General features: G+C 43.1%; 1 protein-coding gene across 1 annotated transcript in view; it reads right to left on the bottom strand.

Moving 5' to 3' along the window:
• Positions 1 to 13,014, bottom strand: part of RNF17 (ring finger protein 17) — a 203,058-nt gene that overhangs the window by 57,438 nt on the left and 132,606 nt on the right. The window contains exons 28-30 of the mRNA XM_073339251.1: positions 8,003 to 8,118; positions 5,056 to 5,363; positions 2,941 to 3,104 (exon numbers count right to left, since the gene is read on the bottom strand). Coding sequence (XP_073195352.1) covers positions 2,941 to 3,104; positions 5,056 to 5,363; positions 8,003 to 8,118 — 588 coding nt within the window. The remainder of the gene's footprint in view (positions 1 to 2,940; positions 3,105 to 5,055; positions 5,364 to 8,002; positions 8,119 to 13,014) is intronic.

The following is a 13,014-nucleotide window of genomic DNA, read 5'->3' as shown; positions in this document are numbered from 1 at the left end:
TAAATGAGTCATTGTGTGAAATTTTAGTTTGTACTGACTTTGCTTGTGCTTTTTATATAGTCTGGTGTAAAAATTAGAAAAATACCTAGAGGAGTTGATGTACCCCAGAAGGTCTCTGCGTACCCACAAGGGTACACATATCCCTGATTGAGAACCACTGCTCTAGAGAACAACCAAAGAAAAGGGGAAGGAGGGTGCATGGTGGTGCACCCATAGGGGGACAAATCTCAAAGAACTTCAATTAATGCACAGGGTGAGTAACATTTCCTTCTTCAAGTAGTGACCCTACAGGTGCTCCACTTCAGGTGATTTCTGAGCAGTATCCCTTGAAGTAAGGGGGGGATGGAGAGAGGGAGGCTTTGTAACAGGATCTAGAATTGAAGGTAGTACTGCCAAGCGGCACATCAGATCTGATGGTAGCTTAGGATGAGTGAAAGGGGAACTGATTCTGGATGCAGGTACTGACTGTAGTAGGAAGAGAGCCTGAGACATAAGCCCTTTATCAGTGGCCTGGTATGAGGCCTGAGACCTGGGCTAAAGTAGTAGTCAAAGCTTTGCTAATATAAAGCAAGGTCAGCAAGGGACACGCTCACAGAGCCTGGCAAGAACAGAGCTGGTATTGCAAAAACACACACTTTCCTAAGGAAGGCCAGGCACAGGACACTCACAAAAATACATTCTGGAAGGAACACCCCGATACCAAGTATGGTACAACCCCTTCTCCCCCAAATATAACAGAAACACGCTGACCCATCTTAAAGATAAGGTCAGAATGACAGCATGATGGATAGAGATGTTTCGATCGAACCAACATGTACAAGGTGATGGATGGCACCTAGGTACGTCAGACAGTGGCACCTAGCTATGTTAGAGGGGCAATATGTAACTTGTTTGTATCGGTGTATAAAGAGGTATTTCAGAGGGAGTGTTTTTGGCCAGCCGAGGAGGGAACGGAAAGTCCCACCATTCACTGAGCTGCATCCATTGTCAAGGGCATACATGTCTTAGTATACTCATAGAGTCTGCCAGGCGCTATTACCGTACTTAGTCAACAATAAACCTGGCCACGTGCCTTCATGACTTAACAGATCTTGTGGTCACTGGGCGGTTTGCTCAAGGTCTGCTGTGCCAGCTACCTGCGAAGAGCTGGGGTGGCATACAGAGAGAATGCACGCAGCCAAACATCTATCAACACTGATGACCACACCAGTGTACAATTGCTTCCAATTCTGTGGGTAAGTAGGGAGAAATGAAGTTATTCTACTGTTTAATAACAGCTGCTATACCGCCGTAGAGCAGGAAATCTCTATTCCCAAGAACCATTCAGGAGCCACACCCTGAGGCGCAGAACTGCCAGGCTACGGTGTAAAGTGTGACCTGCATCCTGAGACAGGATATGAGGAATGTTGTGCTTGATCAACAGTTGGACACAGTTGACACAGGTAAGGGTATCAAGCTTGTCTCAGCCAGAGAATAGACAATTCCTCACCAACTTGGGAAGCAGCAGAGCATAACCTGGCATGGATTGATCACAATGGTAAAAGCAGCCATATGGCCCAAGAGTTTAAGATAGATCCTTACTGTGGTTTGAGAGCTCCTCTGAATTGTCCCTACCAGCCCTGATGGAGTCACAAATCTGTCTAAAGGGAGGTACACTCTGGCTGTCACGGATTCCAGATACGCTCCTATAAACTGTATCCTTTGTACTGGTACTAATGTGGATTTCTTTACGTTCAGCTGTAGACCCAACTCATGAAACAGAGCAAGGGCCTTCTGGGTGGAAGATAGCAGTGTCTTGACAGAATGATCTTTGACCAGCCTTGAAAGAATGGTCTTTGAGTTACCGGAAGGCAACAATTACTTCCTTCCAAAGGTAAACCGCCACTACTGCTAGAACCTTTGAATATATCCTTAGATCCCACAGACAGGCTGAGCACTTGGTACTGGAAATGATCTTGGTCTATGATAAATTGTAGGTATTTCCACTATGATGGGTGTATGTTTATATTGATGTAGGAGTCTTGTAGGTGGAGAGATGAAAATCAGTCCCCTTCCTCTAGTGAAGTAATTATAGTAGCCAGAGTCACCATCCTGAATTTTTGGGGTTTCACAAACTTGTTAATATGTCTGAGATTGAAGATCAGCTTCCAACCGGCATCCTTCTTTGGTACTAGGAAGTATTGAGTAGAACTGTCTGCCCCTGCAAGGGAAAGGAACCTGTTCTACTGCTCCTAACTGGAGGAGTCCACCTTTTGCCTTTGTAAAAGCTCGTGAGAGGGTTCCCTGAAGAGGGATGGGGACTGGGAGGTGGAAGGGTTACTGGGCAACAAAATGGCAGATGAAATTCAGTGCTTACCAGTGCAAAGTAGTACATACTGGAAAAATAAAATTCCAAATACACATACAAAAGGATGGGGTCTAGCTGTTACTACTCAAGAAAGATCTTTGAGTCATTGAATCTAGTTCTCTGAAAATGTCTGCTTAATGTGCAGCAGCAGTCAAAAAAGCTAACAATGTTAGGAACCATTATGAAGGGGCTAGATAAGTGAAAACATCATAACACCACTATATAAATCCATGGTCTACCCACACCTTGAATACTGCATGTAGTTTGTTCACCCCATCTCAAAACAGGTATATTAGAATTGGAGGATAGGTCCACCAATGGCTATTAGCCAACATGGTTAGGGATGCAACCCCATGCTCTGGGTATCCCCTAAACTTCCAACTGTCAGAGGTTGGGACTGGATGACATGGGATGGATCACTTGATAACTCCCTGTTCTGAACATTCACTCTGAAGCATCTGGCACTGGCCACTGTTGGAAGACAGGATATTGAGCTATATGGACCATTGGTCTGACCCATTATGGCCGTCTTGTGCTTTTATGAACATTCACTTATACCATTTGTCATGAAGAAAAAAAAAAATCAAACTTACCCTGATTGTACCACCACCAACTTCTATAACTTTACCTCGATACCACATGATATCCGATCCTCTTACAACACAAGCTTCTTCCTTTTTCCAACAATATGGTTCCAGAAGACCAAGACATTTGAAGTTATTTTGTATATCAGTCATCAATTTGTTTAGTTCACTTTCTGAACAAGAATTGGGTAAAAGAGAAAATGAAATTCAAAAAATGGATTTCAAATTATTTATAGGTGCAAATAACTGTTTTAACCACTACATATACAGTTATACTAGGCTGGGGCTGTAGAACAATAATACAGAGGTTAAACTATACAGCTTTTCACATTTTAATTTCCAAATATCTTCCAACTAGGTTGTGAATCTTACTTATTGCAAGTCCTTATAATTCCATTGTGTTGGAATAATAGTGGCAAATTAAGAGGTTATATTATGGAAAATATATTTTCCATATTTTAAACCACCTAACGCTATCTAATGACAATGGCTGAAATAACTTCTAAGCCAATTTCATACTTAGTTATACAAATTCTTAAAAGAAGAGAAAATAGGATTTACATTTTATCAGGATAAAACATGAAATCTAGTTTGATAAACCACACCCCTGAGAAAGTTACTGCTATTATTGAGAATATAAGGATAAATAGTCCAGGATTCTATCATGTTGGAAAGAAATCTAGGACTGCTTCTTTGTTTATTTGTAGAGTCTAACTGATTCCCAAACAGATAGCTTAGAGTTCTCAATGACAAATAAGTCAATACAGTAAACTTCGGCGCTTCCTGACATACAGAAGAACTCCAGGTGAACTGAAGAGCTACAGTTTCCAAAAGCATTCAGAGTAAATTTTAGGCACATAAGAATGCAGTTGAAGAGGGAATATTACAGAAGCAACAACTAATTCTGTAACTCTCTCTGAAGTGAAGAGTCTGAAAATAAGGCTTTGTGATTGCGTATCATTTTAACAAAACAAGGGGGAAGTTGATACAAATACAACTGTGACACAGCAGCAATGAACAAAAAGAGAGAAAGAGTTCCAGAGGAAGTAGCAATGACATTTTAGAGACTTACTTGACACTAACAGGTTTCCCCAAAAGTCCCTGAATTGTTTTACATACAAGTCATATCAACTATTGCAAAAGAAACAGAATCCTCAAATCTGGTCTGTGGGGAGTGGGAAGGGAGGATTATCAATTTTACTTTATTTTATAAAATCTGTATTTCTAATTTTGTAATCTGCAAATATGATCTTTAATAATTGAACAAAAAAATCTTTATTAAGACAACCAAGTGGTTAATTTTTTTGTAGCAGACAAAGTGTTATCTGGACACTGGGCAGATTAAAATGGATTTTTAATAAGCAATAGACTAGTATCAATTAGAAACACATAGATAGATTCATAGATATTAAGGTCAGAAGGGACCTTTATGATCATCTAGTCTGACCTCCTGCACAATGCAGGCCACAGAATCTCACCCACCCAGTCCTGCGATAAACCTCCCACCTATGTCTGAGCCACTGAAGTCCGCAAATCATGGTTTAAAGACTTCAAGGTGCAGAGAATCCTCCATACGAAAGATACTGAGTCAATTAAGCTGGAATTTTCAAAGGCACCTAAAAGAATTAAGCACCTAACTCCTACTGAAAGTCATTGTTATTTGGGCATATAACTACTTAAGGCTGGGATTTACAAAGAGGCCTAAAACTTTAAGATGTATTTTCACCTGATATTCAAGATGCAGTGTTACAATGTTAATTTCTTTTCCCAAATGCAGCATGACAGCTACTACTCTACATCTGTGATAAAGTACGAAGTCCAATAGCACATATAAAGCACTCAGACTGCTGTGAAGTAAAAATCAGAAATGGAAATGTGTCTTTTGTAGAAGGTGTCATCTTCCGGGTTGTTGGGTTTTTTTTGTGTATGATTTTTTTTTTAATGCCACAAGGACTTTTAACTTACAGACTACTTTTGCACAGATAACAGAGATGGTCAAAAGGAACTGGTCACATCCAAAGAATGGCACCTTCAGTGACCATGTATGCTCTAGTACTGCGCTCCTAGCTCAGCATTAGCAACTGAACCATAAAAACATGCATTTTTTGCAATTCAAAATCTTACCTAATGATTTGGGCATCATATAAATCGTTCCATCATCTCCAATACAGCTTATTATAGCCTGAAATTCTTTCATGTCAGGTATAATTGGAGGTTTATATTCTCCATCCATTCTTGACTCAAGCACTAGTTTCTTTGACTCATGTTCTGTAGGTTCATTAATAGAAAGAGTAACTTCTTTCTCTGGCACTAAACACTTTGGTGTACATTCAGTTTCTGAAATCAGCTCATTTAAACATAGACTCTCTTGCTTCAAAGGAACTTCAAGAGGTTTCTCAGGATCTGCATCTCTTATATCAATTTCATGAGTTCTATCAGATACAACACAAAATACATCAAAAGATGAGAAACTCTGAAGCATGAAAGAGTAAGGTAATCTAAAGAAAAAGAAAAATGATCTAAGTTTGAAATTATAGCTATTCATTTTAACAAAACAGATATCAAAATATACTCACTCCATCAGCATAAGTAACTGCAATGTACATTAGACTGTGATGCGGATAATATGTTCGATCAAATGTAAATTTTAAAATGCAAATTTGTCTATAAAGCTTTCAGAAGAGAATGTAAGTTTTCTATTCCTGGGGGAATTCTGCACCAAAAAATTAAAAATTCTGCGCACAATATTTTAAAATTCTGCAAAATTCTGCATATTTTGTCAAAACAACACAATATAATCACACCAGTTTCAATTATTTTGGTAATTTATTTCAAAAATACCTGTCCGAAGTATGGCTGTAACAATACAGACAATGAAAAAGATTCAGGAAATGTTTTTTTTTTTTTTGACAGAGTCCTTATTAGGCATATTAATACAGAACTCTGAGCAGGGTGGATAAAAATCAATGATTTTTTTAAAAAATAAATAAAAAACCCCAGGTTTTTATTTAAATTGGATTTTTTTTATTTAAATCAGATAGTTTTAATTAAGATACATTATAGCTCAAAGATATCTCATCATGGAATAGAGATTATAAATTTTAATTCTATAGTGTGAGAAAATATAGTCATGTAATGTTTAAGAGAAGTTTTGTAAATGAGTTCCAATAGTTCATGGATTAGGGACCCAATCTTATGGGGCTCCAGGGGCTTCTGTATAGATTATTTAGTTTAATCTTTCTATCTACCCAATGAGACTCAATGACTCAGTCTAGAAGATACCATCAGAGATGCTTAGTTTTGCAGTTCTCAAACTGTGAATTTGTGTCTCCAGAGAAAACATGCTTGTTAACGGTATTATTTTTTTAAACTAACTAACTAACTAACATATAGAGGTGAGAAATAACAGACCTCAACTCCATACTCCCTCTGCAAATTTGTGTACACAGAGTTAATCACTTATCTCTCTCTAAAAGTGCAAAATTTCAAAAAGTTCAATGAATGGAAGATTGTTGGGGGCAGAATAGATCTGGAAAAGCAGAAGTCTGAAGATAAATATGAAAAGGGAGGGACAGGCAGTAGAAGAAAAAGTGAAACTGTTTGAGCAGCATATTCCAGAAGTCTTGAGGTCTGAGTGTAGCCTTCATTGATTTGAGATCTACCATACCATTCTCTCACTAGAAGGGAAAACCTATAATGGCAGCAGGCTGTAAAAGAGATCCAGTTTGGGAATATTTTAATGAAGTTCCTCTACCTGTGGGTAAGACAGGCATGCGTGCAAAATGCAAACAGTGCAACAAAGAAATGCAAGGCCTGGTTACCCAAATGAAACAACATCACGAGACGTGTTCCTTCTCAAGAGGAAGCTGCGTTGAAGATGATGAAAGGAATGTGTCTGAACATGCAGGATCTTCAAGTTGGTAAACTTTTTTATTTCATACTTCTTTCTTAAGGACTGCCTGCTTTCCTTCTTGAATTCTCATGTTTGAGGAAAAAAGATACTTGTTACTCTATAGTACTATCATTTTAGATGCAGTTGTGATAAAAAAAATAGCTGAAATAGGCAGATCATCTTTTTACAATTTCACCTTTTCACCTGTCAGTAAATGCAATGAGTAATATTAAATGAGCAGTATGGTAATAATAATTAAATAACTGCATTGACTTATTTTGTTTAGGAGAATCCATCCTCAACATACAGGATTCTGAAGACTATTCACCTTCAAGATCACCATCATTTTCTATAGTTTCAGAGTTATCTGCCAATGACATTGTTTCAGTCACATCATGTATGTCACAGAGCCACAGTATATCTATCACCTGTAGCAAAAAGGAAAAAATAAATCTCCATCATCCAGAACCAACCATAGATAAGTTGGTGATAAGAACCAGCAGTTTACAAAAAGAGGTAATTGATGAAAAAATTGCCTGGCTTGTTTATGCAACAACAAACTCTCCTTTCTGTATGATTGAGAACCCACGCTTCATTAACACGGTTGAGTCATTAAGACCAGGATACAGTCCACCCAACAAAGGAGATGTTGCAGGCAAATTGCTGGATAAAGTGTATGAAAGAGAAATTGAGCAGTGTGCAAACATCTACTCCTGGGGGAATTCTGCAATACTGAGTATGCACAAAGAAAAGGAGTACTTGTGGCACCTTAGAGACTAACAAATTGATTTGAGCATGAGCATGCACAGAATTCCCACCCCCCAAGAAAATACATTTCTGCCCCAGAAGTGATGCAGTTCTGCCTTTTTTCCCCACCAGGGGCCACTGTGGTGCCAGAACAGCTGGCTGTATTAATGCTGCTGGTTGTTCTGGCACAACAGTGACCTCTGGTGGGCAAAAGGCAGAATGCAGCACTTCTTGGGCAGAAATATTTTCTGTGGAAAAAAATTCTGCGGGACACATGAATTCTGCGCATCTCCAGTGGCGCAGAATTCTCCCAGGAATAGCTTTTGTTTTACTTACAAAAGTAACTCAAATGCCACTCTGTATATGTCAACTTTGGAAGTAACCTAACGGAGAAGATCTGAAATAATGTAATATGAAAAAGAATATCCATACCTTTTGTTTCTGAAAGCCAGACCCTTTTTCATAAGATATTCAGAAATATTAATAAGCTGTCCTGCTTCATCGTTGCAAAAAATTTTCACAGGTAGTGGTTCAGATCCATCATTTTCCTGAAATAAATTTAAGATATGGAGGTTACTTATTGTAACTGGAAGTTGTTTGAGATCTCGTCCCTATCTGTATTCCACACGATGTAACTATGAGCACCAGTGTGCAGAAATTCTTCATAGCAGCGTCTGTTGACCTGTACGTGCTCCGTAGACCTCCTCGATCTCCCAACTCAGGGTATTAGAGTCAGTGTGGATCAATGTCTCTCCAATTCCTCCTTTTACCACAATCCCACAGGATCTGAAGCAGAGGGAATGGAGAACAGGCAGTGAAAAACAGATAGGGACCTCACAACTTGAAGAACTTCCATTACAGTAAGTAACTTCCATTTTTCCTTCGAATGATAGTCCCTATGTGTATTCCAGATGTGAGTGATTGTCAAGCGGTGCTCAGATTGGCGATGGGAGTGAGAAAGTTGGTAGCAAAGATGTCTCCAATACTGCAGATTTCATCACTGCATCTGCAGTTGAGGCATGAACTAAAGCATAGCTTGTTGTGAATGTGTAGATCAAGGGTGGGCAAACTCTTTTTCCTGAAGGCCACATCTGGGAATAGAAATTGTATGGCAAGCCATGAATGCTCACAAAAGTGAAGTTGGGGTGTGGGAGGGGGTGAGGGCTCTGGTTGGGGATGTGGGCTCCAGGGTGGGGCCAGAAATGATGAGTTCAGGGTTCGAGGGGGGGCTCTGGGCTGGGGAGTGGGCTGTGGGGGGCAAGGGGGCTCTGGCTGGTGGTGCTGGTTCTAGGGTGGAGCTGGGGATGAGGAGTTCAGGGTGTAGGAGGGTGCTCTGGGGTGGGACTAAGGGGTTCAGAGAGCAGGAAGGAGATCTGGGCTGGAGCAGGGGTGCAAGCTCTGGGGTGGGGCTGGGGATGAGGGGTTTGGGGTGCGGGAGGGTGCTCCAGGTTGGGATTGAGGGGTTCGGTGGGCAGGAGGTTGGGGTGCGGGGAGAAGCTCAGGGGTGCGGGCTCCGGGCGGTGCTTACCTCTAGTGGCTCCCAGAAGCAGCAGCATGTCCCTGCTCTGGCTCCATGGCTTCTGGGAGCCGTGTGGCGTGTCCCTCAACCCTGCGCTCTGGCTGGAGTGTGGCAAGCCCCAGACCCTGCTCCCAAGTGGGAGCTCAAGGGCCAGCTTAAAAGAGTTCGCGGGCTGTATCCAGCCCACGGGCCGTAGTATGCCCACCCCTGGTGTAGATGGAACTCCAGGTGTCCACCTTGCAAATGCCCTGCAGCGGAACGTCATATAGGGATGCTGTGATTGCATGGAGCGAGATCTTGCCGTTGTGGTGATAAAAAATCTCAGTGATTTCCTAATGGGTTTGGTTCTTTGTATGTAGAATGTCAAGCATGCTGGACAACGAGGGAGTGAAGTCTCTTGTCTTTAGTGGAAGCGGGGAAGTTTGGGACAAATACAATTAAGTGTACACTTTGATTGATGTGGAATTCAGAAACAATCTTGGGGAAAAACCTGGGGTATATGTGAAGAGAAACCTCTTCTTTGTTGAAAATGGTGTACGGAGAGTCCACCACGATGGCTCCAAGCTCGCTGACTCTCCTGGCTGAAGTGATATTCACTAAGAATGCTATCTTCATGGACAGGTGGGTCATGGAACTTGTCAGCATGGGTTTGAAAAGGAGACCTGTGAACATCAACAGGATGAAATTAAGGTCCCATTGAGATGTAGATTTGATCACTGGTGGGAAGGTACTGATTAGGTCTTTCATAAACCATATTGAAGCTGGAAGAGTAAAGATGGGGAAGGCACTAATTGCTGCGAGGTGTACTTGCAACGAACTAATAGAGACCTTAGGACTTCAGGGACAGGACACAGTCTAGGACAACGGTGATCCTTGCGGTGGCTGAAGAACGTTGGTGGAGTTGTGCAGAGACCAAAAAGGCATCCCCGTTTGACCAGATAGCAAGTTCTAGAAAAAGAACCTTTTATTAAGGTCTGTCTGGACAGGGGCCAAGCATGAGCATTCTATTTCCAAAGCCTATTCAAACACCAGGCCATGAAGAGGAGAGAGCCCAGACTGGGGTGCTTCACCCCCCCTCCCGCATCCTGGGTTAGGAAGAGTGGGAAAGGGTGGATCCTGATTGGAGGGCGGGCCAACATTGTTAGAAGTTCTGTGAACCAGAATTGTCTGAGCCAGTAGGGTGCTAAGAAAATGATGTTCATTCTGTCATGATTAAGGCTGTGAGTCTGTCACGGAAGTAACAGATTCCGTGACTTTCCGGGATCTCCATGACTTCTGCAAAGGCCAGTGCGGCTAGCCCAGGGGACACCTGAGCAGCTCAGGCAGCCCCTGGGCCAGCCGCACTGGCCACTGGTGGGGCAGTCTTGGCCCACCACGCCCCCCCTACCCCAGCAGTTTGGGTGTATGGGGCTTAGGGCTGGGGCAGACGGTTGGGGGGAGTGGGAGGGGTGAGGGCTCTGGGGGACGCTTACCTCGGGGGGCTCCCCAGAAGCAGCAACATGTCCTTCAGCTCCTAGGCAGAATTGTGACCAGGTAGCTTTGCACATTGCCTCCACCTGCATGTGCGGCCCCCACAGATCCCACTGGCCACAGTTCCTGGCCAATGGGAGCTGCGGAGACGGCACTCAGGGCGGAGGCAGCAGGCAGAGCCCACTGGCTGCACCTCCGCCCAGGAGCCAAGGGACATGTTGCCGTTTCTGGGGAGCTGTGCGGAGCCAGGTAGGGAGCCTTGCAGCCCTGCCAACTCACCCTTCTAGCCCTGCCAACTCGCTCCCCACCTCTGGGGAAGAGGTGGGTCGCATCAGTGGTGGTACACAGGTCTCAACCAATATGTCAAAAATTGCTGTTGGCCAGCAGCTGGGGGTAAGTAGGGGCAGTGGCAGTAGAGTGGGCAGAGAAGCAAGGCCTCTGAACCCTCTGGCATTTGCAAGTATGGTTGGCTGGGAGCTGATAATAAGGTGTATGAGGAGAGAGTGGCCCTGGTCTATAGACTGCCTCTGGTCTTTCCTCATGCAGCCTGGAGTATAAATCCCCAGAGAATGCCGAGTCACTCAAGTCCTTTAATGAATGCAAGGACTTGTCCATTATTTCATTAAAGAGATATGACTCATCAAAGGGGATGTCCTAGATGGTGTTCTGGACCTTCCTAGGAAACCCTGACAATTGCAGCCAAGAGTCCCTCCTCATAATTAAGCCTGTGGCCAGACTTCTGGAAGCTCTGTCTGCTGAATCTACTGTAGCTTGGAGAGCTACTTTTGCCACCATCTTCCCCTCAACTAAAAGGGACTTAGAAATTGGGCTCTGTCCCCTGTGGGAAGCTTGTCTATGAAGTCCTCAAGTCTGGAATAGTTATTAAAATTGTATTTCACTAAGAGATCTTCCCAGGAGATCCAGTCTCTGAGAGCCTTTATCTGTTGGGGTGGCCCTTTGACAAAGTGACCAAGCCCATTCTATAGTTGCCTGTGCCACCAGTGAGTTGGGGGCAGGGTGGGAAAACAAAAATTCACTTCCCTTAGCTGCAACAAAAATCTCTCTTCTTGGGTCTCTTTGGGGTAGAGGCACAGAATCCTGGGAGTGTGCCATCCCACTCTGGTCGGTTCTAGTATGGCCTCACTGTTTGGGAGGGCCACCTTATTTTGTCCCTGAGGTTGCAGGATATCCAAGAGTTGGGTGGTCCTGGACCTCCTCTAGAGCAGAGACTCTCAAACTGGGGCGGGGGGGCACAGAATGTATTCTGGGTGGGTGGGGGGAATGAGAAGCTTTACAAAAAAAATCTTACTGTGCATATTTTACCCACAGCACTGAATAGGGATCTACTGAAAACACAGAGAAATCACACATTTTTCACGGATTGGTTAGGGCCTAAAGAGCAAATTTCGTGGATGTGTTCATACAGTTGTATATTCCAGGTCACCCTTACTTCTGCACTGCTGCTAGCAGCAGCAATACCTTCAGAGTGCCCAGCCAGCAGACACCACTCTCGGCTCTGCCTTCAGAGTTCCAGCTGTCAGTTGCTGGGGAGTATCCAGCGTTATCTGAAGCTGCAATAACTATCTTAATTCCTTTCTCCTCTACCTACTTAAGCAAAACAGCCTTTTCTTCTCTAGTTTACATAAAAAACAATGATCACGTCTTCAGGTAGAAGGGGATCTCCAGATAGCTCTCTCGAGCATCAAACCCAAGATGGAATAGTTCTGTTCCAAAACACAGGTGCACCCATCACACCAGTAACAGTGTGATGCCAGTAAGCTGTTTCTTACTTAAAATTTACATTACTATATACTTAAATGGCTCTGTTTGAATCCATGCCTTACTGTTTTTAATATTTAGTGAGACTTGCATGTTGCTTTTTTTTATTAATATATGTATTTGTGGGGGGGGCATAAACTACTACAGGCATGAAGAAGGTGGGAATGCAATCAAATAAGTTTGAGAACCACTGGTCCAGTGGAGTTTGTAAGCCATTGACAATTCTTTGCAATAGCTCCTGAAACTGCCGATGGTCATCTGGCAGAGATGGCAAGGAAGGAGTGACCACTTCATCTGGGAATGATGAAGAAATGCCTGTCGGAACTGTTGGTACCTCTGGCTCCAAGTCCACCTCTTCCTTCTTGTACACCAACAGATCTGGTTGGCAGGAGGGACAGGAGCATTCCAACTCTCAAGAAGGACCTGAAAGCCTGCCATAAGGATCCTAGTGACTCCAATGAGACCAGAAAGAGGGATCAGCTGGTTGTGGGGAACCACAGGAGAATCAGTACCAGAGGTCCCTGGAACGTCATACCTGAAGGAATAGAGAGCATGACTCCTTGACTATCTCTGCAGAGATACTAGAGCAACTATCCCCGCTGACTCAAATGAGTCCGAAAACTGCTCCATCAGTACGAGTGGGGATGTTGGTACTGGAGCACTCCTACCAGATGGG

This window comes from Lepidochelys kempii, chromosome 1, assembly GCF_965140265.1.
Source record: "Lepidochelys kempii isolate rLepKem1 chromosome 1, rLepKem1.hap2, whole genome shotgun sequence".
NCBI lineage: Eukaryota > Metazoa > Chordata > Testudines > Cheloniidae > Lepidochelys > Lepidochelys kempii.
The sequence above is the reverse complement of the archived record's forward strand: the minus strand, read 5'-3'. Positions and strand labels throughout refer to the sequence as shown.